This window comes from Salminus brasiliensis, chromosome 3 (assembly GCF_030463535.1).
Source record: "Salminus brasiliensis chromosome 3, fSalBra1.hap2, whole genome shotgun sequence".
In the NCBI taxonomy this organism is placed as follows: domain Eukaryota; kingdom Metazoa; phylum Chordata; class Actinopteri; order Characiformes; family Bryconidae; genus Salminus; species Salminus brasiliensis.
Genome location: NC_132880.1, coordinates 677,067 through 703,887, shown reverse-complemented (window position 1 = coordinate 703,887; position 26,821 = coordinate 677,067). Strand labels below are relative to the sequence as shown.

Here is a 26,821-nt window from a genome sequence, read left to right as displayed (position 1 = left end):
TCAGTACTTAATGGGACTGAATTGTCCAAATTAGTACACTTGAACAATTACAAACTATTAGAATCAATACCAGTACCACATGTACACAGTACAAATTTATAAGGCATACTCAGGGTTAAGAACAATGTGTTCTTGTCTTAAGTCTGATATCCTTAAGTATAAGTACAAAAGCTTTTATGTATTTCTGTCACTTGATCAAGTTAGCAAATGTAATTTGAAATGCACTAAAGATATAGTGTGCTTATGCTAAATTAATAGTAATAATGCTTTGAGGTGTATCTGGGTCCCTAACATTACAGTGTCCCAATGTAGCCTACCTTCAGTAGTGGTCTCTGTTGTGGTTGTAGTGTCAACTTCAGGAAAAGTTGTGATAAAACCTGTAGGAAGGAATTTTATGCAGAATATATATATATATATATATATATATATATATATATATATATATATATGTAATAATGGATAATTTATTTTGTTAATGCATACAGATTCAAAACATACCCAAAAACATGGGGAAATGTACAATATTCAGTTGCGAAATATTTATTTTATAATATATATATATATTATAAAATAAAGATTTCGCAACTGAATATTGTACGTTTCCCCATGTTTTTGGTTATGTTTTGAATCTGTATGCATTAACAAAATAAATTATCCACATATGTGAACAGATACAAAGAAGTAATGTGTCTGAAATTTCAGAAGACATACTCAGGATTAAGAATAAATATTGTATTGGATACCAAAATATAAGAGCAATAGCAGATACATTTATGTTCAAACCAAAACACCACAAATACACAGTCCTTAGGGGAGGTTACTACAATTTTGGAATTTATGCCATGCATCCTTTATGAAATCTGGTCCACCCCAAACAACAAGTCTTTAAGTATCCTAAAATGTATAGATTAATATCAGCGGTCCAAAGGTTTAGCTTGCCTGCTTTCTTTTATATGGACATTGTACTGTAGTACATTTTAAATGACTTGTGATGTTCATTTACACGTTTAACTAATTGCCCACTGTTACTGCTGTTTCTGTCTGTATTAATCATAAATAACAAAAATATGATTTGGAGAAACTAGAATCAGAAAAAAACATTGATCTACCATCTGACTGTCCTTTGGTCACTCCTCCTGTAAAAGAAAGATTATTGATCATCTGTATATGAACAACAGTGATTATCGGAAATGTTATTTAACAGCAGTTTGTAGTTCATTATCTTGTATTCTGCAGTTCAGCTTTGAGAATCTTCAGCTCTTTAAGAATATTTACAAAATCTTACCATTGATTAGCAGCAGTAGAGGAACACACAGTGGGATTATAAATCCCATTGTGACTACCTGCCCCAAAATTCAACCCTGTAGAAACAATAAGCATTACATACCAATTTTACACTGTGTATGTATAATATAATATAATAAAAGTATAATATAATAGCAATATAATAAGACAAATTGACATTTTACTCTTACTACTTACTACTTAGTTTATAAATGAATCCCTTAAACAGTCAGGAATAGAGAGAATAGCCCTGTAGTTACTGAATAATACACCATAGTGTCTAATAAACTGATTAATATTCAATTAATAAGAATGTATTACTGTTGTGTTGACAAATATATTTATTATATACATTTTTAAAGCACATGAAATTAATATTTTGCTCATTATTTACTTTCCTTCAGTCATCATTGTTATCAACATGTTGTATTTTAATAATATGAATAACTCAGTGTTGATTTGCATTTGTAAAATAAATGGTCACATGGTTTACAGTGACAGCAATCAACAGCAATTTTTTAAAGATCCCACCAGAAATTCAAGTACTGTTATTAAACATTACTGATGATTTACCTGAGAAAGCACTTCAGTAGCAGTGAGAGGACAGCAGATATATCAGTGTTTTTCTGCACCTGCTGGTCTCTTTACTCCACATTATATTTGTACCTTTGTTTAGGAATGTGGGTGGGTGATAAATGATCATAAGAGATTTATGTAAACCAGTTCTGTAGAGATAGTCTAACACATGTCAATCATGGCACCAGATTATTTCCTTCCCAGAAGTGTACAGGATATAATTAGAAGCAGATTATTTGCAAGTATCCAGAGTTTAAATGGACAAAATTGAATATTATTGATTCTCTTCATTTAAAATAGCTCAATTCAAGGGTGGATATATTAGGCAGCAACAGAACAGACAGTTCTTGAAAGTAATGTGTAAAAGCCAGAAAAATGTGTAAGCATAAGAATCTCAGACACTGTGACAAAAAACAAATAATCTTGGTCTGAATATATATATATATATATATATATATATATATATATATATATATATATGAAATATGAGTGAATATGAGATTCACTTTACCTGGCAGTGGTTTCAATGTTATGGCTGATTGGGGTTTATATAAAGGCTTTACCAGGCTGAAAGTTTCAAATAATAAAAAAATAAATATATAAGGATTGGGCTGGACCACTTTTAGCAGATTTTATACTAATTCAGAAATTATGTCAAATTCAACTGTTACCAAGGAGTGGTCTTCTATCAAATATCACTCCAAGGACTCCAAGTACTATGAGATGCCGCAAAGAATCCCAGGGTCATTTCTAAGCATATACAGGCCTATAAGTAAAGTCAGGGTAATGGGTATACCACCAAGCATACACTGAACAAAAACAGTGCACACAAACTCTGCAGGGAAATGTCAGAAGATCTGTCTATGAACTCTAACTATACAGGAGTCATGTAGCAAGACTATGAACCTAAGCACCCTAATTCACCAACATTACTGACAATACAGTTTTCTCAACCAAAACCACTCCAACTTGTTCTACAGGGCTTATCATCAGTTACAGGAAAGACGTTATTGCATCTCAAGGGGATCACACTAGTTACTGAAAGCATGATCATGTTGAACGTGCTGAAATATGAGGACAGTACAGTTGTCAAACTGCATACCAGTGCTGAGGCCCTTCAATGCTCAGCTCATTTACAGACTTACAGATCAGCTTTTGTCTGTTTTATATTTGAATATTACTTTGTTGATTTGTTTTCAGTGGTGTCTGCTTGTTGTGTATGATTGATTGTGATGATGCAAAGTACACATTTTTGTTAAATATATATTTATCCTGAATATCCTTGTAAATACTGACACTGTAAACATGTCAGCGCTGCATTCCAGTATTGAGGTATAGCTCTAGATAATCATAACTGTAAAAACTCTTCATCATCAAATAATAAAATGCTGAGGGAGCTAGTACTTGTAGAAACCTGTATTTGTACAGAAATGAATACTACATATCCATATGTAGCCTGAGTAGACAGATATACACAAACTATTATGTACAGAAAGTTACAGATGATATAAACATTTACAGAAAATGAATATCTGTACAGCTGTGCCAATAATCATAGATGCCTGAACCACCTCAGCTAGCTGCTCACAAAAAGACAAGCAGAGCTCCATGCTCTATCATGAAGAGTGAGCCCAGCTACATGACAAAGAAAACTCATTTTGGCTGGCTTGCATTTACAGCACACTCCCTGGCACTGGCCCAACAGGAGTAGGCTATTTCCCTGTCAAGACCAGAGTGTCAGGCAATGGAGGACTATGGCTAGGATGTTGGGGTTTATCTGACCATCCACTTTCCCGACCAGAGCCAGCTTCTTCTTTGTGGGAAAGAAATATGGGGGCTGAAACCTTGTATTGACTCTCAGGGTCTCATCAAGATAACCACCAAGGACCATTACCTGTTGCCTCTCATGACCTCAGCCTTTGTGGCACAGCAGCAGGCCTCCATCTCCATCAAAAGAGTGGAAGATGGTGTTCATCACCCCTTCTGGGCACTACGAGTACCTCATCATGCCATTCTGGTTACTGAATGTACCTGATGTATTCCAGTCCTCATGGAGGCCTTGGACAATCAAACTATACTTGAATGTACATGTATCTAATGTCTACATGTATATAATAATGTATACATACTAAGTCTTTTGATTCTACACAGTAAAAGCATTTTTTTCTATTTAGGTGCAATACATTTTGTGTAGTTTCAGTTTTACATTCCTGTTGAATGTGCTCCTGACATATGAGAACAACCAAGTGCTAAAACATGAGAACAGTCAAGAGCATTTCAAATCTGAGGCCACACCACTGCATAGCTCTGGACCAGGAAACTGCTGCACTTTATTTAGGCAGTTATTTATTGATTTATTTATTTTCAATCAATAGATTAACTGACTAATTTTTCATTCATTTATTCACTGAAAGCAGAAGCAATAAATCTGAATCTTTCATGTTGAACTACATGTTGAACTACTACAAATTAAAAACATGTCAAACTGCATTCTTGAACTGTGGCCACATTCCAGAACTACACTGTTCTCTACAGGGAAACTGCTGTTTCTTGTAAGGGCATTTATTTATTGATTGATTGATTGTAATAGATATTATTATGATTTATTTTATAAATAAAAAAATCAGAAGACATATAATAACAATATATTTCTACCATATATGACTTGTAATTAATACACTTTAACCCATTAATTTCTAGGTACTTACTATACCATTAGTGAAGTGCCAATGAGACCATTTCTTTAGTTGAATAAAATAAACTGAAACATTTTTACCATGTATTTTTTTAAAGCTGAACAGACAAAACATTTTCTTCATGAGCAAAAGTGAACTTACAAACTAGAATCACAAAATCTGACTTTTGATCATGCAGAGTATTTTTATTTTGAAAATGTAAAAGATGATACATTAATCAGCTGAGCATGCATATGAATATCTTTCCTAAATGTTACTGCAGCACTATTTACACTTCATGTTACAAATGCTCTTGTACTGTGGAACTTGCACTATAACATGGACTGATATCTATATCTATGATTTCTATCTGCTCTGGCTTTTCCATTTCTTTGAACAATATGAAGGTCAGGGAGAGCCTGGCTGTTGAATTGTCTTAGCAGGAAGTATCAGTTTACACTTCTTTACAGTTCATCTTTACAGCACAGTGTGTATTCCAGCAGCAGCCCAGTGACCTGTTCTACCACTACCATTATTTATCCTCAACAAAGAAACAGTACAACAAATAAAATAAATCATGTCAGACAGAGAAATTTACTGAGAAATTAAAAAGTAAAATCATGACAGAGACATCATATTCATTCTTTCAAATTCACATTTAGAAAAAAAATACAATTTAATGACTCTCAGGACTTTTCAGGAATTATGGAGAAACACGACAACATAGTTACAGATTTCAGATTCTGAATAATCCTGACTATGCTGATTATCTGAGTCAAGGAAAGGCTGATGAATGAATTAAACAAAGAAATCCACATCATGTAGCACTAGTGGCACATTAAATAAAAATTAGATTAGATCAGGGTTGTGCAATTTCTTTCTTCATTATGGTCTGTGGAGCCAGTGAAGCCATACCTTCATCTGTACAATCTACACTCCTGTAAACACAGAATGGAAAGATTAGTGTTGAAAATAAACATTTAGAAACATTCATTGTATTTACAAATGTAATTACATGTTTCCTAATTGTTATTATTATTATTATTATTATTATTATTATTATTTTATTATTATTATTATAAGCATACTTTTTGTGGCAACAATGACAACTTTAACAAAGCAATAACCCATGGCATTTGATTGCTCAGTGCGAATAATAATTGAAATATCCTAACAGATGTGTGGATGTGGCTGTGCTATGAAATTCACTATCAGAGATTGTTAATTGATGAGATGATGACCTGTGCTTCAAGCTGTCCATATGAAGGGCCCCACAGAGATGGAGGCCATGTCATGGATGTCCACAGATCTGCCAACTCTGCGGTGAAATCCAGGGAAACAGCGCTGCAAAACACAAAATATTCATTTATAAAATTTATTAACTTCAGATGAGTGATTCACTGTCACTAGAGGACGACATATCCAGGTGCTGCACACCTGAACTGCAAATGAAGGTTATAAACCTAATATTGCAATTTCTAATGAACTTGACATAAATTATTTTAATGTTATTGCTTTAGAGAAAATCAACCTGTTTCTCACTGAGATTAGAAAATAAGATCAATACATTATGAGCAATACTTTCTATTCAGCATGGTACTGTGTGTGACAAGATAAGAGAAGGTTACTAAACTCACCGCTGCACAGTTGTTGCCCCGCAGAAGGCAAAGGTGAATGGAGCAGTGAAGGTAAACTTTGTCGTAGTGGCCATTAAAGGCGAACATCTTGAAGGAGAAAAGGCCAGATGTGGCGACACCATTCTGGAGAACCTTCACTGTTTTATCAGCTGGATTAGGGCACCTGAAAATATATATTTGCTCTTTAAATGTTACAGATTAAGATGACAAAATAAGGCACAGGGCACTACCCTTCTCAGAGTTTCCAATCACCCAGTACCCTGAAAGCTCCTCGTCGCAGTCAGTAGTCCCCTCCTTTCATCAGTGTTTCTCTAATTAACAATACCTCCAGAATGTTAAACAGTGAGTTCTAACAACTCAAACCCACCTCCTTTCAAACTCACTTAGTATAAATATACATCCCTGTAATACATAAAAATCTACAAATCCACATAGACCTCCTTGATGACTCAGGCCAAACCTAGGCAAACTGACAACATTAATGCATGTTCAGTACCAGCATATTATTAACCTGCACTTGTTCTCCATTACATTGCAGTAGGGCTGTATGATATTAGGAAAAACTGGCATTGCAATATTTTGTTGTGATATAACATGTATCCACAACTGGAGTAAAATAAATTATTTTTGGCAGATATAACTTAGATATATTATAGAAAATAGGAACAGTACAAATTTTCCTTTTTTATCAAGCAAGTTCTAGCATGACCTGTATGATTTAATTTTCCTTACATGTGTAGCAACCCTGCAATAAAAACTAAAGAGATTTTTAATATCCTATTCCAGAACCATGCCTTACTACTTATTCAACATGGCATCCCTGGTCATTTCCTAATACTGTCATTCATAATACTTTCTAGCCTCCCCACTTTAGTTCCCCCCACTTCATTTTACCTGACATAAAGACATTTCAGTGTTATTAGATCAAAGCTTCTACTAGCTATTTCTTCAGCTCCACAACTTGTTTGATACCGATCAGTGCTACAATATACCATCTACCTAAACTCTTCCCAGGCTTCTCCAATATAAAATATATTGATTTTGACTCCATCAAAAGCTTTCTTGCACGTTAGCTTTCACAGTTGACAAAACTCAAGACCCTGCCCACCTAAAATTATCATTCATTTTATCTAGTAGCTTCTAAGAACATGGAAGGGTAACTGTATACATTGTTTTGTCAACCATGTATGTCCTAATTGGAGGAAACCCAGTTACCAACCTGCAGCCTCTCTTTAATACACAGTGGAATGGTACAACACAACCCTTGATTGAGCTAAACCTTCTTGCAGGTTCTAATAATCATATAAGGATATTGATTAGACTTTATTATCAGCATATAAGCAGTTCTCCTTTGGAGTTTTCTCGGTTTCCAGATCTCATCTTGACCTCTACAGTTCTCCTGAACTGTCATTTCTTAATAATAATTTACACTGTAGAAACTAAAAGCTGAAACACTTGGATGTTTTCTAAAACCATTCTCCTGACTTTTCTAACTCTTCATCTATTAATGTAAGACATTGGCAAACAGTTTTACCCACTCCCGCCATCTAAAGCATGTTTTTGAATCAGTTTGAGTGAGCATCAACAGGAAGACCAATAAAAGAAAAAGATTCTGACCTATTAACAATAAGGTCCCAGCGGACATCGTAACTCTGGTCATTCACAGGAGTGGCCCAACAGGAGTCGATCACTGTTGCAATCTGACGGCTGTCCACCCCCCCAACAAACACTCCCACATAGATCCACTGGTTCACCACTACGCTCACATTGCCATTATAGGGGTGGGAGAGGGCAGCATCCTGATAGGGAATCATCCTGACCTGGTACATCCCCTGACCATCTGGAAGGGTCTTGCGCACAATGCTGTGTAAACATGAAACACACTGGTTAATTCAAAGCCATGTACAAATGTTTTCCAAGCTATGTAACTTCACCCCCTGATTACTGCTGAGCTTTTTTATCATAAATTAAAGCTGTTCAGGCATTCATTTTAGTAGCCCTCCTTCTCACCTTTGCAAGGGGTTTAATTCAGTGTCCATGGAAAGAGTCTGGCTAAGCTGATAAATGCAGGAGAAACTCAGCTCCAGATATTTCTTTCTGTGGATTGATCCTCCTGCTGAGTCTGTTACTCCCCGGATGGCATTGGTGTAGATGAAGTGTGTGCCGTTGGCCTGTAGATATCAATATAGAATAATTTACAATTGATAATTAGTCACCACCTGAATGTGATTAAATGCCAAATATAGAATAAAGTACTTAGCAGTGTGGATGTACTGTAAATAAAGATTTATGCAAAGCTTTTGCACCTTTGGTGAAATCAAACTCATTTGCAGCTTCAAAAATTAAAGACAATATTTTAAAAAATCAAAAATGTGTCCTGTGTGAATGGTTGGACAAGCAAAATCCTTGTTACAAAGTCTCATATTTCTTTGGTGGGTTTAGTTCATAATTGGCATATCAGATCAAAGGCATGTTCCTGTAATTAGGAACAGTCAACTGAATCAGGTTTGTGAGCATTGTGAATTGTGTAAGTCTTCAGACCATGTCCAAATACTCAACCCTCATATGCTGCTCGGACATGCTGAAAGGACAACAGGCTAATGATGCAAAACACACCTCAAAATCCATCTATGTAATATCTATGTAATCCATCTATGGACTACATGAAGAGACACACACTGAAACTTTTAGAATGGCTCTTACAGTCCCCTGACCTAAATATCATAAAAAAAATGTGTGGATAGTTTTAACAATGATTATGAAAGACAGATATTTGTGTTTGCATGTCTATTGCATGTAACAGTTTAAGCTTAAACAGTGCTTGAACTCAATCTGTATGGGCATTTTTCAGTGTACCGTGAGGTTGGTTCCGCAGATGTGGTGATCGTTATCAAAACGGAACACCAGTCTGCCATTTTGGAGAGTTCCTGTACAGTTGGGGTCACTCAGGTGCAGGATGTCAGCAGAGAATCCAGCTTCAAAGAGCTGACAGCGGGACAGAGACATGGTGCCAGAGCTGCTCTCACACTGTTCTTTGGAGTCTGGAACCAAGAAAGAGAAAAAATGGAAGGAGGTGAGTAACCATTTTAGTGATCTGTAAAGGTGAGTGTCTTAAAAAGTCTTTGTACCATAAGACTCGATCCTCAGTCTAGGATGATTCTCATTACAGAAGCAGCCATAGATGTTGTCTTTCTTCCCACACCATTCATCGGCAGTGCAGTTCAGCTCTGCACAGGGGTCCACCCTCGCTAAAGAGAGAGAAAAAGTAACAATGGACAATAAACACTTTACAATAACATAATTAATCAGTAAAATGTGAACTAAATCTAATCCTGAGACAGATCCATAAATAAAGCTGACTTACAGCAACCTAGATCAGAGCGCCAGTCTGAGATCTGAAGGCCCATCGTGGTGCAAGCAACCTCATAGGCCTCCAGAGCTGAACACAGCATGCCATTGGCTGACGAGTAGACACATAGGTCATACACACAGGAGTTGAAGTAAACTACAGGGTTGACATGAACATGGCAGAGCTGGAAGGGTCCACTGGTGTTGGTGATGATGCTACAGACTTCAGAGTACTCCTGTCTGAAGGGGCAGTCATTCACATCAACTCTCTGGTCATTAGTTCCACATCTGAAAAGGATATAGGACAATCAGGGATAGTGTCAGGAAGAGTACTTTTGGTGTTATTTACCAAAAGTATTTATAAATTATAAAAGTTCACAGAAGAAAAAACAGTTGTTGACTAAATTCTAAATGAAGTGTGTTATTTTTGCTTTGAAATAGATTTGGGTCATACTCAGTTCTTTCACTTATTCACACACATGGACAAAATTGTTGGTAGCCCTCGGTTAATGATAGAAAAACTCACAATGGTCACAGAAATAACTTGAATCTGACAAAAGTAATAATAAATAAAAATGCTATGAAAAGTAACCAGTGAAAGTCAGACATTGCTTTTCAACCATGCTTCAAAATAATTATTTAAAAAATAAAAACTCATGAAACTGGACAGAAATGATGGTACCCTTAACTGAATATTTTGAGGCAATCACTGCAATGAAACGATTTCTGTAACTGTCAAAGAGACACCTCTCAGCAGGTATTTTGGTCCATTCCTCATGAGCAAACTGCTCTAGTTGTGTCAGGTTTGAAGGGTGCCTTTTCCAGACGGCATGTTTTGAGGGCTCATAGAAGGACATTTCAGAATTGTCCAATGTTTTCCTCTTAGCCATTCTTGGGTGTTTTTAGCTGTGTTTTGGGCATTATCCTGTTGTAAAACCCATGAAACCTGCGACTGAGACCAAGCTTTCTGGCGCTGGGCAGCACATTTCTCTCTAGAATCCCTTGATAATCTTGAGATTTCATTGTACCCTGCACAGATTCAAGACACCCTGTGTCAGATGCAGCAAAGCAGTCCCAGAACATAACAGAGCCTCCTCTGTGTTTCACAGTAGGGACAGTGTTCTTTTCTTGATATGCTTCATTTTTCCATCTGTGAACAAAGAGCTGATGTTCCTTGGAAAAAAGTTCCATTGTTGTCTCATCTGTCCATAGGACATTCTCCCATAAGCTTTGGGGCTTGTCAACATGTAGTTTGACAAATTCCAATCTGGCTTTTTATGATTTGTTTTCAACAATGGTGTCCTCCTTGGTCTTTTCCCACTTTGGCTGAAAAAACGACGGATGGTGCGATCTGACTCTGATGTTCCTTGAGATTGAAGTTCACCTGTTAATCTCTTTAGAAGTTTTTCTGGGCTCTTTTGTTACAATTCGTAATATCCGTCTCCTTGATTTGTCATCAATTTTCCTCCTGCGGCCAAATCCAAGGAGGTTGGCTACAGTCCCATGGATCTTAAATTTCAGAATAATATGTGCAAGGGTAGTCACATGAACATCAAGTTGCTTGGAGATGGTCTTATAACCTTTAACATGCTTGTCTATAATTTTCTTTCTAATCTCCTTTGCTTCCTCTGGTCCATACTGAGTTTGGTACACACCATGTCACCAAACAGAACAGTGACTACCTGTAGCCCTATATATAGGCCCACTGACTGAATACAAGATTGTACCAACAGTTTTGTCCACATGTGAATGTATCTATAAAATTTTTTTTATCAAGATAGAGGTAACTACCCTGGGGTACTCATAGCTGATCTCCAGCTGTTGCCAAAAATATCATCACTGGGTGCAAGAACTCCATTTGGCATTGTTTTGTCATCTGCAGGGTCTCCATTATTGTTGCCACACATTCCACAGACAGATCCATGGAAGCTTGGACCCAGCCTCACCAAAAGTGTGAAACGGCCATCAAAGTAGACCATTAGCTCACTGGATGCATTAACAACCACAAAATCTTGCTCCCGATATACTTCTGCAAGCTGTCCGATTTCAAAAGCAGATGAGTCCACATCCATTCCATCAACCTGCAGAGAGATAAGAACACAAACTGATGAAGGAAAGAAAGAATGACAAGCTTACCACACTTCTTATTCCCAACAGGAAAGATGGATACCTTGACTCTCTTGTTCTGTCCAATAGTAATCTGTTTCTGCTGTCCCCATTTAGTAAGCCATATGTCGACTGCAGATGCAAAGGACACAGCCTTGTTCTCACGGTGCATGTTGGTTGCCACCACTACGAATTCCAGGCCGCTGTCTGAGACATTCCTGCAGGTCTTCGATATCTCATATGAGCAAGTGCCCTGAAAAGGTTTCATGAAATATCAACATTTGAAAACCTTTGTGAGACACTTGAGATCTTGTCCCATTAATCTTGTCCCAAAAGATCAGCATTTTAACTGTGTTAACTGAATCTATGCTTGCCTGGAAGGTGGCTACAGCTCCATCAAAGGTGAGGTAATGGGGATCACCCCAGACCATGCATGAGGGCATTGTGCTATAGCATCCACGTTGTCCATTCCTGATGGTACACTCTTGCGAAGGAGAGCAAGAGGAAGCGGTGCAGCGCAGGTCATTGGGAGCAAAGCACTCACAGCGTTGTGAACATTCTGGGGTCCAGAACTTCTCACCAATCTGCAAAACCAAAGTATATGAGGACATTACCAAAAAGAAATGACTGTAATGAGTTTTTGAATATTAACAATAAAACAATGCCTATTTTTATTGAGGCTCTGCACTTTACTATATGAATGGAAAGTTGTTGGGAACTCACATTGAAATAGAATCCATTGTACAGGCAGCCACATTGTTCTACTGGTACACAGACTCCTCCACTTCTTACAAAGCCTTCATTACAGAAGCAGCCCTCTGAGCATGTATGCTTGCATACAGCATCAATGCTGTTTGCACAGGTATGCCCACAGTCTGTGCCACAAAGCTCATAGTGGCTGTTCACGGGACAGTCCATGCCTGTGAATTTACGAAATGCAACATGGTCACACAGTCACTTAACTTTAGTTCAACAACAAGTATTTTTGTTTGCTTATAAACCTGTGAGGATCAATTCTACACTGCTACATGATAGTGAAACTAGAACGCTTTAAAACATAAAACCTCAAATTTATACTATTTCACCATTTAAGAACTTCAGATTCCAGTGAATCACTTACGGCAGGTTGTGTTCTGCCTCCAGGGGAAGATCGGGGCATTGGCAGACTGGCAAGCACCCACATATGTTTTGATAGAACGGCACAGTACATCATGTCGGTTCCCAGAAAGGCATAAGTCAAATGCACAGTCATCAAAGTAGGCCTGGGGGTCCACATGAGAATGGCAGAAACTCACGGGACCCTGTCTGTCCCTGAGGATCTCACACTGAGCCTGTGCTGCAACTGGGTTTTGACACGTTGAACAGGAGTCTCCACATCCATCACTACATGAAGTATCGTTCTCAACCTTCCAGTCAGCTCCAAACTGAAAAGCTGAAGGAGCCAGTGCACCCGAGCGAATGCGGAAATCGTCATTCTTCTGGCCATTAAAGTTACCACACAGGCCACATGTCGCTCCGCTGTAATTAGCTGGGACAGTGATGCGCACTACCCAGGAGCCATCGTAACTGACACTTAGGCCAAAGTCAGTTGTAATGAATGTGTTCTGCCCGCTGGAGTAAACAGAGACACGGCCAGAATCGAGGAGGACCGGAAGATTCTTGGTCTCACTGTCAATCTAATAAAAGCAAACAAGAATCATGCAGTAGTCTTTAAAATCCTATTGATTTTATTCTTTGAAGAAATCTTTTGTGCTAACAAAATTCAACACCATCTTGTAATACAATCTTTAACTTTGTAGTGGTTGCTTGATCCTACAGAGTTTATATTTGTTGCTTACCTCAGCAGTGCCACGCATGTTGCGTGAGACGTGAACAAGATGTCCCGAAACATTAACGTACACTTCAACAGTGATTGACACCGGGAGTCCGTTCCATGCTTCATTTCTTGCAACAACCTGGAAATACGGTAGCCCTCGAGTGTTATTGCATACAGTTGCCAGGATGTATCTGCAGGTGCCCTGGAAGTCAAATGTGCGTCCATCGAAAGAGGTGTAGTGGGGATCTCCTGAAGCAGAGCATGTGGCATGGGGTTGAGGGTGGCAGCCATATTCTCCCCCAACAATTCGACAGGTTTCCTGCTCACTGCAAGATGATGGGCTGCAGCGGACAAAACCTGTAGTTCCATCACAGACACACTGGGACTGGCACTGCTCACCATGCCAGAACCGCTCTCCACCCTGCCTGTAGTGCCCTTCATGGAGACAGCCACAGCCCATAGGAGGCACACAGCGGTCTCCACTTAGAAGTAGCCCATCATTACACTGGCATCCTTCCTGGCAGTTTTGGCTGCACAGAAAGGGGAATGAGAGACTAGGGCAGGCTGCCGGGCAGGAAGTACCACACAGCTGATAGTGGCTGTTGGCTGGGCAGGGGAACTCTGTAGTAGAAAAAGGAAAAAGTACTTGTTGATGTTGTCTATATTTGAAAGTTTATACAATGACAAATCTAATGAAAATATTTTTCAGCACTCACCACAGTCAGTGATGTTTCTCCATTCTTGCACAACACTGCCAGTTTGCTGACAGAGCACAGCGTACCCTCGCAGGGCCTCACACAAGGCCTCCTTTGCCCCATCTGTCTGTTGCAGGGAACTGATGCAATCTTCTACCCTTATCAAGGGATCCAGGCTGCTGTGGCATTGAGCAAATGGTCCAAATGGTGAGGCCATGATACTGCATTGCTGTCTGAACTGGCTGCTGTTCCGATAATATCCTCGTTGCCAGATGTCGGTAGATTCTTCACAGAAGGCTGAGAAGGATCCATCCCGCCAGCTATCCCCAAACATCCGGGAGTCATTCATCAAGACTCCAATGGGACTGAGGAACTCATCTTCACGGTATCCATTCAGATTTCCACACAGCCCACCGAGTGTGCCATTGTAGGTACTGGGGGCAGTGATTCGGATGAGGTGTGGCCAGTCAGCTCGCACAGTTACCCCAAAGGTGGTTTCCATGATTATACCCTTCACACTGCTGTGGTAGATATGGATTCGACCACTGCCAACACTAAACGGCAGAGCAACTACCTGACCATCCACCTGAAAGAAAAATTACAACCTGGACTTAAAGTTTGAGATCAGTGATTGAACCACATTTACCCATAAAGCTGTGCACTGTTTAGTGAAGAAGTGATTGAAAAGATAGCTTACCATTGCTGTTCCTCCTTCTCCCATCTTTATAGAAACATTAGTTCCCTCTGCCTGAAATGTCAGCACTCTGGAAAAGTTCTGAGGGCCTCTAGGCTGTTTCTGAACTGTTACTGCAAAGTTAGGTTGTGAAGAAAGTCCCATTACCCTAGCGAGAGTAAGCTCACAGGCTCCTGGGTAGCTGAACATCAGTCCATCAAAGGTGTGATATGAGCCTGGTCCTTCAACCCAACAGGTGGAATAACCTATTGGTCTGCAGCCTTTCACACCATTATGGATTGCACACATCTCCTGTGGACCACACTGGAAGGTTTGGCAGCTCATTCCTCTGTTGAGGCAGGAACACTGCCTCCCACAATTCTCGTCCAATACCACTGACTGACCACTGGCATAGTAGAGCCCTTCAAAGGTACAGCCACAGTTAGCTTGAGGAACACATTCCCCAGCACTTAGGACATATCCTGCATCACAGATGCAGCTCTGCTGGTTTGGCAAGGGGCAATTTAAAGGTGAGGAGGGGTTACTGCAAGTTGCAGGGCAGCTTGTTCCATTGGATTCAAAGTGACTATGCCTGGGACATGAGATTTCTGAAAGTAAATGGTGAGAAAAGGATGGTTAAGTTTATGATTTCCTAAGTAAGACTTTTCCATTATTAGCTTTATCATAAAGGAACACTTTTAACCCGTACCACAGAATCCTTGTCTCCGCCACTGGCCAAGCTGAATGCCTTGTTGCTGGCACTGAGCAGCATACACGTTGAGAGCCTGGCACAGGATTGGCTGGTATCCTCCTCCCACACAAAGATCATAGATACAGTTCTCTATGAAGGTCTGGGGAGCCAGACTTGAATGGCAAGAGGTAAAAGGACCAGCAGAATCTGCCAGGATTCCACAGTAGTCTGAATTACTGTAGAGATTCCTCTGAACTGTAGTACAAGCAGCACATCTCAGGCCTGAGCAGTGGGTATTCTGGCAGCCAGGATCGGTGTCCCCTGATGCTTTCCAAGAATTTGCAAAGTCAACATCTGAACTCAAGACATCTCCTAAAGGTGTGCGGAAGTCATCATCTGGGTGGTGGTTGAAATTGCCACACAGGCCACAAGTGGCATTCTGGTAGTCATAAGGCACACTGATGGTCACATAGGAATATGCATCATATGTGACAACCAAGCCAAAATCTGTACTGATTGCCACTGAAAAACCTGACTGGTAGACTTGAATGGAGCCATTGCGGAGGCTAATTGGCGTTGCTGCAAAACTCCCATTCACCTGAACAGGCAACAGAAAAACAGGTCATGGAAAGGAATTCATAAAACCGAATTTCACTGAACTACTGCTGTGGTGCTTACCTTAGCCTCATATCGATGATCTTTCACCAGTTCCAGTTCTTCATCATAGACAAATACTCTGACTAAGCGTGTCCATGACACATGGGTGCTGCCTCTGTGCTCATTCTTTCCTTCAATACGGTAGTATGGCAACCCATCCCCACAAGCCTGTACAGAAGGTTCAAAATCAGGCAGGTTTGATCTTTCAGAGATTATCTTGAATATGCCAATCATAAATTCTATAGCAATAACTGAAACACTGTGTAAGACTGTACCTCAGACAGGACATAGGTGCAAGTGCCTTGAAAGTGGAAGATCTGATTATCGAAGGTGTAGTAGTGGGGGTCTCCAGAGATGGTGCAGGTTTTGCGCTGAATATTCTGGCAGCTATACTGGAAGGCGGCAGGCCGGCAGGCTTGAGAGAAGGTGCAAGGCTGTGAGCTGCATTGGAGACCCCTGCGGGTGCAGGTGCACCTCTGCCAGCATGAAGAATCTGTCCAGAATGTGGTTCCCTGAGGCACGTTGTTGCCTGAGAAGAGTTAAGAGTCTGATTAATTTAACTGTGTAATCTTAAATCTGATGCTGATTCTCAAACACATGTAGCTGGAAGTGACATTACCATTAAATTCACATCTTTGTGAACCATGATCGACACGGAAGGCCCATCTGCCTGTGACATTCACATTACTGCTGTATGTGAAGACGTTGTAGTTGTATTGAAATGACCCAGGAATTGAGAAATAGTAGCTGGAGTCATCTGTGTCATAACCAGCCTAGCAATAAAAAATAGCAATGAATCCCAAATTTAAAAAAGTATTTTTTCTACACTTTCCAATTAAAAGTAATATAGTGAATAATCTATAACAAATTCCCACCTGTACACTCCGCCTTGTTGGAGAAATTTGACCATAGTTCATCAGAATGAAAGAGAGACGTCCATCTGAAATCAAGACCGCTTGGAAGGATGTTTCCTATAAATTGTTAATTATAATTAAGATAACTTAGAACAGTTTAAGGTACTGGTGTATGGGGATCACATGATGAGTAATTGAGGCTCTAATGTTAATTATAGTATGTTACTGTGTTTGCCATTGGAAAAGTACGGTTAATGAAGTAAAATGGGAACTGATGAATTAACATATGATTTCCATTTTAAGCATGTGGGGGAAGACTCTTACCGTGCCAGAGTAAGGGTAGTATGCTACTTTATCCCATGTTGCAACAAGGACCCAAGTTGCATTGAAACGCAGCTGAGGAAAATACTGGTTAATGTCCTGGGTAGCCTGTGAGAGAACACTACCAGAAGTGTATTGCTGATAGGAGATGACACCATTTCCACGATTGTCAATGTCTGTCCAGAATGCAGCAATGAGGTCTCGTCCTCCATTAGCAGGGAACTGATAGGGGGTGTAGCTGTACCATCCCTGATCAAAGGTTAAGTGTCCATTGTTGTTCACCTACAGAAAACAAAGATAAACTCACATAACTGTAGATATGAAAAATGTATTTAATATAAGTGCTTTGAATCCAAATTCAGTGAATGGAGGAACAATCTGACTCTCAGAGTGTTCAATCCAGTTAGGATGTAAGATACAAGATGAGATCTAAACATTAAAGGTAATATAATCAGCATTACAAATGACACTCTTGATATTGACCTTGCAAACTAATTGGCTTTTAAAGTCATTTGTAAAGTCAAATAAAAAAAATAGAAATAACTAAAAAATGAAAACTTATGTTTGTATAAATATTCAATCATGTCTAATTTAACAGAATACTTTGTAGAACCACATTAACTGCAATAACATTTTTAAAGTGTTTATTTCATCCATTCCTCCTGCAGATCTGCTCCAGTCCTTTAGGTTGGTTGCATGATGCTTGTGGACTGACAATTGTGATTTTCACAGTGATTTTCAATTGGACGGAGATTTGATTTCACAAGTTTCCTGTTGTTTAACCACTCTTGTTTTGTTGTTCTCACCATCCATCTGTTTTTTAGTTTAAATAAGATGAAAAGCATCTCCATAACATGTTTCACGTCTACAGCTTTAGAATTTTTTAATGCTCTTTTCTTGGGTCTTTTATCCAGAAAAGCGTATTATTGATCACAAGGAGAGGTCAGGTGTAAGACAGGTGTGTCTTTGTTAGGGTGAAATCTTTCATAGGTGTAAACATTGAGATTCCAAAACCAAGGGTTTAATAACAAGCTTTTTCAGTTAGTATTTTTGTCACAGAATATTTTATTTGATTTGCTTGATTTTGGAAGGCAATGCAGAAAAAAAGACAGACAGACAGACAGACAGATACAGTAGACAGACAAATGTTAGTTTGATGTTAGTACAGGTATATATTCTAATTGGGGTATACACGAATGTCAGTATGAATACAGAAAAAATTGTATATAGAATGTGAAAGTCTCAAGACATGAAAATACAGACTGACTTACAAATACTTGATTGTATGTTTTTCCAAAGAATGTAAAGGATTGTAGAAGAGAGATAACTGGTGAACCTCCATCATCAATTTTTCCATTCACTATGTCTCCAGCTCTTACTCCAAACGGGTAGAAAGGTCCTAACAGATATAACAGATACTGAAATTAGCAGAAACTTTACTATGTTTTTGCCTTAAACTTTATCTGGATTTGTGTAGTGTGAGTCTACTGATGTGCCAAATCTTAAGAATAACATATGAAACTAATTATTATTCAAGTTTTAATATTAAAATTGCAATGTAGTAACTACTTTTTAATTACAGTAATACATAATATAAAAACAATGAGTGTGTGTGACCCAGACTGCAAAATAGAAAAAAGAAAGGAATGGCTCTACATGACGGACATACCGGTCGTAGTATTGACTTGTACAGTCGTTGTCTCAGGTGTATTCGTCTGAGTGGTCGTGATCTCTGAATAAGTCAGAAAATACATAAAAGATTACATCACATAGTTTGGGGACACCTGGTCAGATGAATAAAAAAAACTAACTGATCTCCAAAAGTTAAACATGAAACATTTCTTAAGATTTCCCCCCCCCCCCCCCCCCACATATTTAACACTTTAAAATAACAAAAAAAAAAAAAAAAAGAAAATGGGCCAGAAGCAAATCTTTGGAATCTCTGCATGGTCAGTACTACCCACAGTAATTGTAAACTGCTTGTAAACTGTACTTCCTGCAAAATACTTCTTAAAGGTGCTTAAAGGTGCACGTATTTGTCACTGTACAGCGAAATGTGTCCTCCGCATTTAACCCATCTGGTAGTGAACACACACTCACACACACACACACACACACACACACACACACACACACACACACACACACACACACACACACCAGCCAGGACTAGAATTTCAGCTTGTGCTCCTAGAAGGCCACTTGAAAATAGTCCAATGTTTCCTCTTAGCCATTCTTGGGTGTTTTTAGCTGTGTGTTTTGGGTCATTATCCTGTTGCAAAACCCATGACCTGCGACTGTGACCAAGCTTTCTTTTTCATTTTCATAGAACTTTTATTTATTATTACTTTTGTCAGATTCAAGTTATTTTTGTGACCATTGTGGGTTTTTCTTTCATTAACCGAGGGGCACCAACAATTTTGTCTACATGTGTATGAACACGGATGGAGCTACGCATCATATAGTTTTTTTCACAGTCAGCCACCATGCAGGGGGGAATATTTTGCTATCACATATTTTCTATTGTATATTTTAATGTATTGTTGACATTACTTTGTAGAAATCTGTTTGCACGTTGACAGTTTATTTTATGAACACTTTTTGCAAACAAGTGAATTGATTTTGATCAAGGAGCAATCAAGGGAATATCAAGAAATAGCATACGCAGGAAAAAGTTATAGTATGCAAAGAAAAACAGACGATAAAACCTGCAATAAAGTATTTTCTAAAGAAAATTTCATATAGATATTATACATTATGAGCATGTAATACAATGTAAATAATTATTTTATAGGATGCAACAAGGTCCCGAATATTATAAAGTTTGTAGCCTACCTTCAGTAGTGGTCTCTGTTGTGGTTGTAGTCTCAACTTCAGGAGAAGACTCAATAAAGCCTACAGTGAGGTATTTTATGAAGAACATAAGATAATCCTTTATTACTCCCACAGTGGGGAAATTCACAGATATTATATGATAGATATGACAGAGATATCATGATGATATTATATAATACATATGATACAGATATTATAATTCATGTGCAAAAAATATGCATATTATTTAATGCACATTAAAGAAAGGTATTTGATAAAGAATATATGATACAGATATTATAAACTATATGCAATACAATTATTTTATAGGATGCAACAAGGTCCCCAATATTATAAAGTTTGTAGCCTACCTTCAGTAGTGGTCTCTGTTGTGGTTGTAGTCTTAACTTCAGGAAAAGACTCAATAAAGCCTGCAGTGAGGTATTTTATAAAGAACATAAGATAATCCTTTATTACTCCCACAGTGAGGAATTCACAGATATTATTTGATAGATATGACAGAGATATTATCATGATATTATATAATACATATGATACAGATATTATAATCCACGTGTAAAAATATGCATATTATTTAATTCACATTGAAGAAAGGTATTTGATAAAGAATATATGATACAGATATTATAAACTACATGCAATACAATTATTTTATAGGATGCAACAAGGTCCCGAATATTATAAAGTTTGTAGCCTACCTTCAGTAGTGGTCTCTGTTGTGGTTGTAGTCTCAACTTCAGGAGAAGACTCAATAAAGCCTACAGTGAGGTAATTTATAAAGAACAGAAGATAATCCTTTATGACTCCCACAGTGGGGAAATTCACGGATATTATATGATAGATATGACAGAGATATTATCATGATATTATATAATACATATGATACAGATATTATAATCCACGTGTAAAAAATATGCATATTATTTAATGCACATTGAAGTAAGGTATTTTATAAAGAATAAATGATACAAATAATAAAAACTACATGCAATACACTTATTTTATAGGATGCAACAAGGTCCCCAATATTATCAAGTTTATAGACTACCTTCAGTAGTGGTCTCTGTTGTGGTTGTAGTCTCAACTTCAGGAGAAGACTCAATAAAGCCTGCAGTGAGGTATTTTATAAAGAACATAAGATAATCCTTTATGACTCCCACAGTGGGGAATTCACAGATATTATTTGATAGATATGACAGAGATATTATCATGATATTATATAATACATATGATACAGATATTATAATCCACGTGTAAAAATATGCATATTATTTAATTCACATTGAAGAAAGGTATTTGATAAAGAATATATGATACAGATATTATAAACTACATGCAATACAATTATTTTATAGGATGCAACAAGGTCCCGAATATTATAAAGTTTGTAGCCTACCTTCAGTAGTGGTCTCTGTTGTGGTTGTAGTCTCAACTTCAGGAGAAGACTCAATAAAGCCTACAGTGAGGTAATTTATAAAGAACAGAAGATAATCCTTTATGACTCCCACAGTGGGGAAATTCACGGATATTATATGATAGATATGACAGAGATATTATCATGATATTATATAATACATATGATACAGATATTATAATCCACGTGTAAAAAATATGCATATTATTTAATGCACATTGAAGTAAGGTATTTTATAAAGAATAAATGATACAAATAATAAAAACTACATGCAATACACTTATTTTATAGGATGCAACAAGGTCCCAAATATTATAAAGTTTGTAGCCTACCTTCAGTAGTGGTCTCTGTTGTGGTTGTAGTCTCAACTTCAGGAGAAGACTCAATAAAGCCTGCAGTGAGGTATTTTATAAAGAACATAAGATAATCATTTATTACTCCCACAGTGGGGAATTCACAGATATTATATGATAGATATGACAGAGATATTATCATGATATGATATCATACATATGATACAGATATTATAATCCACGTGTAAAAAATATGCATATTATTTCATGCACATTGAAGAAAGGTATTTGATAAAGAATATATGACACAGATATTATAAACTACATGCAATACAATTATTTTATAGGATGCAACAAGGTCCCCAATATTATCAAGTTTATAGACTACCTTCAGTAGTGGTCTCTGTTGTGGTTGTAGTCTCAACTTCAGGAGAAGACTCAATAAAGCCTGCAGTGAGGTATTTTATAAAGAACATAAGATAATCCTTTATGACTCCCACAGTGGGGAATTCACAGATATTATTTGATAGATATGACAGAGATATTATCATGATATTATATAATACATATGATACAGATATTATAATCCACGTGTAAAAATATGCATATTATTTAATGCACATTGAAGTAAGGTATTTTATAAAGAATAAATTATACAAATAATAAAAACTACATGCAATACACTTATTTTATAGGATGCAACAAGGTCCCCAATATTATAAAGTTTGTAGCCTACCTTCAGTAGTGGTCTCTGTTGTGGTTGTAGTCTCAACTTCAGGAGAAGACTCAATAAAGCCTACAGTGAGGTATTTTATAAAGAACATAAGATAATCCTTTATGACTCCCACAGTGGGGAAATTCACGGATATTATATGATAGATATGACAGAGATATTATGATGATATTATATAATACATATGATACAGATATTATAATCCATGTGTAAAAAATATGCATATTATTTAATGCACATTGAAGAAAGGTATTTGATAAAGAATATATGATACAGATATTATAAACTATATGCAATAGAATTATTTCATAGGATGCAACAAGGTCCCGAATATTATAAAGTTTGTAGCCTACCTTCAGTAGTGGTCTCTGTTGTGGTTGTAGTCTCAACTTCAGGAGAAGACTCAATAAAGCCTGAAGTGAGGTATTTATATAAAGAACATAAAATAATCCTTTATTACTCCCACAGTGGGGGAATTCACAGATATTATATGATAGATGTGACAGAGATATTATGATGATATTATATAATACATATGATACAGACATTATAATCCATGTGTAAAAAATATGCTTATTATTTAATGCACATTGAAGTAAGGTATTTGATAAAGAATATATGATACAGATATTATAAACTACATGCAATACACTTATTTTATAGGATGCAACAAGGTCCCAAATATTATAAAGTTTGTAGCCTACCTTCAGTAGTGGTCTCTGTTGTGGTTGTAGTCTCAACTTCAGGAGAAGACTCAATAAAGCCTGCAGTGAGGTATTTTATAAAGAACATAAGATAATCATTTATTACTCCCAAAGTGGGGAATTCACAGATATTATATGATAGATATGACAGAGATATTATCATGATATTATGTAATACATATGATACAGATATTATAATCCACATGTAAAAAATATGCATATTATTTAATGCACATTGAAGAAAGGTATTTGATAAAGAATATATGATACAGATATTATAAACTACATGCAATACAATTATTTTATAGGATGCAACAAGGTCCCCAATATTATAAAGTTTGTAGCCTACCTTCAGTAGTGGTCTCTGTTGTGGTTGTAGTCTCAACTTCAGGAGAAGACTCAATAAAGCCTGCATTGAGGTATTTTATAAAGAACATAAGATAATCCTTTATTACTCCCACAGTGGGGAAATTCACAGATATTATATGATAGATATGACAGAGATATTATGATGATATTATATAATACATATGATACAGATATTATAATCCAAGTGTAAAAAATATGCATATTATTTAATGTATATTGAAGTAAGGTATTTGATAAAGAATATATGATACAGATATTATAAACTACATGCAAAACACTTATTTTATAGGATGCAACAAGGTCCCCAATATTATAAAGTTTATAGCCTACCTTCAGTAGTGGTCTCTGTTGTGGTTGTAGTCTCAACTTCAGGAGAAGACTCAATAAAGCCTGCAGTGAGGTATTTTATAAAGAACATAAGATAATCCTTTATGACTCCCACAGTGGGGAAATTCACAGATATTATATGATAGATATGACAGAGATATTATGATGATATTATATAATACATATGATACAGATATTATAATCCACATGTAAAAAATATGCACATTATTTAATGCACATTGAAGTAAGGTATTTTATGAAGAATATATGATACAGATATTATAAACTACATGTAATACACTTATTTTATAGGATGCAACAAGGTCCCCAATATTATAAAGTTTGTAGCCTACCTTCAGTAGTGGTCTCTGTTGTGGTTGTAGTCTCAACTTCAGGAGAAGACTCAATAAAGCCTGCAGTGAGGTATTTTATAAAGAACATAAGATAATCCTTTATTACTCCCACAGTGGGGGAATTCACAGATATTATATGATAGATATGACAGAGATATTATGATGATATTATATAATACATATGATACAGATATTATAATCCACATTGAAGTAAGGTATTTGATAAAGAATATTTGATACAGATATTATAAACTACATGCAATACATTTATTTTATAGGATGCAACAAGGTCCCAAATATTATAAAGTTTGTAGCCTACCTTCAGTAGTGGTCTCTGTTGTGGTTGTAGTCTCAACTTCAGGAGAAGACTCAATAAAGCCTGCAGTGAGGTATTTTATAAAGAACATAAGATAATCCTTTATTACTCCCACAGTGGGGAAATTCACAGATATTATCTGATAGATATGACAGAGATATTATGATGATATTATATAATACATATGATACAGATATTATAATCCACATGTAAAAAATATGAACATTATTTAATGCACATTGAAGTAAGGTATTTGATAAAGAATATATGATATAGATATTATAAACTACATGCAATACAATTATTTTATAGGATGCAACAAGGTCCCAAATATTATAAAGTTTATAGCCTACCTTCAGTAGTGGTCTCTGTTGTGGTTGTAGTCTCAACTTCAGGAGAAGACTCAATAAAGCCTGCAGTGAGGTATTTTATAAAGAACATAAGATAATCCTTTATGACTCCCACAGTGGGGAAATTCACAGATATTATATGATAGATATGACAGAGATATTATGATGATATTATATAATACATATGATACAGATATTATAATCCACATGTAAAAAATATGCACATTATTTAATGCACATTGAAGTAAGGTATTTTATGAAGAATATATGATACAGATATTATAAACTACATGTAATACACTTATTTTATAGGATGCAACAAGGTCCCCAATATTATAAAGTTTGTAGCCTACCTTCAGTAGTGGTCTCTGTTGTGGTTGTAGTCTCAACTTCAGGAGAAGACTCAATAAAGCCTGCAGTGAGGTATTTTATAAAGAACATAAGATAATCCTTTATTACTCCCACAGTGGGGGAATTCACAGATATTATATGATAGATATGACAGAGATATTATGATGATATTATATAATACATATGATACAGATATTATAATCCACATGTAAAAAATATGCATATTATTTTATGCACATTGAAGAAAGGTATTTGATAAAGAATATATGTTACAGATATTATAAACTACATGCAATACAATTATTTTATAGGATGCAACAAGGTCCCGAATATTATAAAGTTTGTAGCCTACCTTCAGTAGTGGTCTCTGTTGTGGTTGTAGTCTCAATTTCAGGAGAAGACTCAATAAAGCCTGCAGTGAGGTATTTTATAAAGAACATAAGATAATCCTTTATTGCTCCCACAGTGGGGAATTCACAGATATTATTTGATAGATATGACAGAGATATTATGATGATATTATATAATACATATGATACAGATATTATAATCCAAGTGTAAAAAATATGCATATTATTTAATGCACATTGAAGTAAGGTATTTGATAAAGAAAATATGATACAGATATTATAAACTACATGCAATACACTTATTTTATAGGATGCAACAAGGTCCCAAATATTATAAAGTTTGTAGCCTACCTTCAGTAGTGGTCTCTGTTGTGGTTGTAGTCTCAACTTCAGGAGAAGACTCAATAAAGCCTGCAGTGAGGTATTTTATAAAGAACATAAGATAATCCTTTATTACTCCCACAGTGGGGAAATTCACAGATATTATATGATAGATATGACAGAGATATTATGATGATATTATATAATACATATGATACAGATATTATAATCCACGTGTAAAAAATATGCATATTATTTAATGCACATTGAAGAAAGGTATTTGATAAAGAATATATGACACAGATATTATATACTACATGCAATACAATTATTTTATAGGATGCAACAAGGTCCCCAATATTATAAAGTTTGTAGCCTACCTTCAGTAGTGGTCTCTGTTGTGGTTGTAGTCTCAACTTCAGGAGAAGACTCAATAAAGCCTGCAGTGAGGTATTTTATAAAGAACATAAGATAATCCTTTATTACTCCCACAGTGGGGAAATTCACAGATATTATATGATAGATATGACAGAGATATTATGATGATATTATATAATACATATGATACAGATATTATAATCCACGTGTAAAAAATATGCACATTATTTAATGCACATTGAAGAAAGGTATTTGATAAAGAATATATGATACAGATATTATAAACTACATGCAATACAATTATTTTATTGGATGCAACAAGGTCCCAAATATTATAAAGTTTGTAGCCTAGTGGTCTCTGTTGTGGTTGTAGTCTCAACTTCAGGAGAAGACT

The 26,821-nt window shown here is 36.5% G+C and overlaps 2 protein-coding genes across 2 annotated transcripts in view; both read right to left on the bottom strand.

Moving 5' to 3' along the window:
- The window catches only part of LOC140551021 (alpha-tectorin-like), a 32,332-nt gene extending 28,581 nt beyond the window's left edge, over positions 1-3,751 (bottom strand). Inside the window, exon 1 of the mRNA XM_072674391.1 lies at positions 3,643-3,751. Within this exon, the coding sequence (XP_072530492.1) occupies positions 3,643-3,751 (109 nt within the window). The remainder of the gene's footprint in view (positions 1-3,642) is intronic.
- Positions 3,752-5,783: 2,032 nt separating this feature from the next.
- The window catches only part of LOC140551020 (alpha-tectorin-like), a 33,698-nt gene continuing 12,660 nt past the window's right edge, over positions 5,784-26,821 (bottom strand). The window contains exons 28-69 of the mRNA XM_072674390.1: positions 26,430-26,489; positions 26,080-26,139; positions 25,731-25,790; positions 25,381-25,440; positions 25,031-25,090; positions 24,681-24,740; positions 24,362-24,421; positions 24,012-24,071; positions 23,662-23,721; positions 23,313-23,372; positions 22,962-23,021; positions 22,612-22,671; positions 22,264-22,323; positions 21,915-21,974; positions 21,565-21,624; positions 21,217-21,276; positions 20,867-20,926; positions 20,519-20,578; positions 20,169-20,228; positions 19,003-19,065; positions 18,605-18,732; positions 17,337-17,615; positions 17,034-17,129; positions 16,778-16,931; positions 16,434-16,687; positions 16,180-16,326; positions 15,520-16,099; positions 14,835-15,418; positions 14,159-14,723; positions 13,465-14,063; positions 12,747-13,302; positions 12,350-12,546; positions 12,001-12,210; positions 11,691-11,879; positions 11,312-11,601; positions 9,537-9,808; positions 9,301-9,420; positions 9,029-9,213; positions 8,183-8,343; positions 7,790-8,035; positions 6,173-6,335; positions 5,784-5,879 (exon numbers count right to left, since the gene is read on the bottom strand). Coding sequence (XP_072530491.1) covers positions 5,784-5,879; positions 6,173-6,335; positions 7,790-8,035; positions 8,183-8,343; positions 9,029-9,213; positions 9,301-9,420; positions 9,537-9,808; positions 11,312-11,601; positions 11,691-11,879; positions 12,001-12,210; positions 12,350-12,546; positions 12,747-13,302; positions 13,465-14,063; positions 14,159-14,723; positions 14,835-15,418; positions 15,520-16,099; positions 16,180-16,326; positions 16,434-16,687; positions 16,778-16,931; positions 17,034-17,129; positions 17,337-17,615; positions 18,605-18,732; positions 19,003-19,065; positions 20,169-20,228; positions 20,519-20,578; positions 20,867-20,926; positions 21,217-21,276; positions 21,565-21,624; positions 21,915-21,974; positions 22,264-22,323; positions 22,612-22,671; positions 22,962-23,021; positions 23,313-23,372; positions 23,662-23,721; positions 24,012-24,071; positions 24,362-24,421; positions 24,681-24,740; positions 25,031-25,090; positions 25,381-25,440; positions 25,731-25,790; positions 26,080-26,139; positions 26,430-26,489 — 7,274 coding nt within the window. The remainder of the gene's footprint in view (positions 5,880-6,172; positions 6,336-7,789; positions 8,036-8,182; positions 8,344-9,028; positions 9,214-9,300; positions 9,421-9,536; positions 9,809-11,311; positions 11,602-11,690; positions 11,880-12,000; positions 12,211-12,349; positions 12,547-12,746; positions 13,303-13,464; positions 14,064-14,158; positions 14,724-14,834; positions 15,419-15,519; positions 16,100-16,179; positions 16,327-16,433; positions 16,688-16,777; positions 16,932-17,033; positions 17,130-17,336; positions 17,616-18,604; positions 18,733-19,002; positions 19,066-20,168; positions 20,229-20,518; positions 20,579-20,866; positions 20,927-21,216; positions 21,277-21,564; positions 21,625-21,914; positions 21,975-22,263; positions 22,324-22,611; positions 22,672-22,961; positions 23,022-23,312; positions 23,373-23,661; positions 23,722-24,011; positions 24,072-24,361; positions 24,422-24,680; positions 24,741-25,030; positions 25,091-25,380; positions 25,441-25,730; positions 25,791-26,079; positions 26,140-26,429; positions 26,490-26,821) is intronic.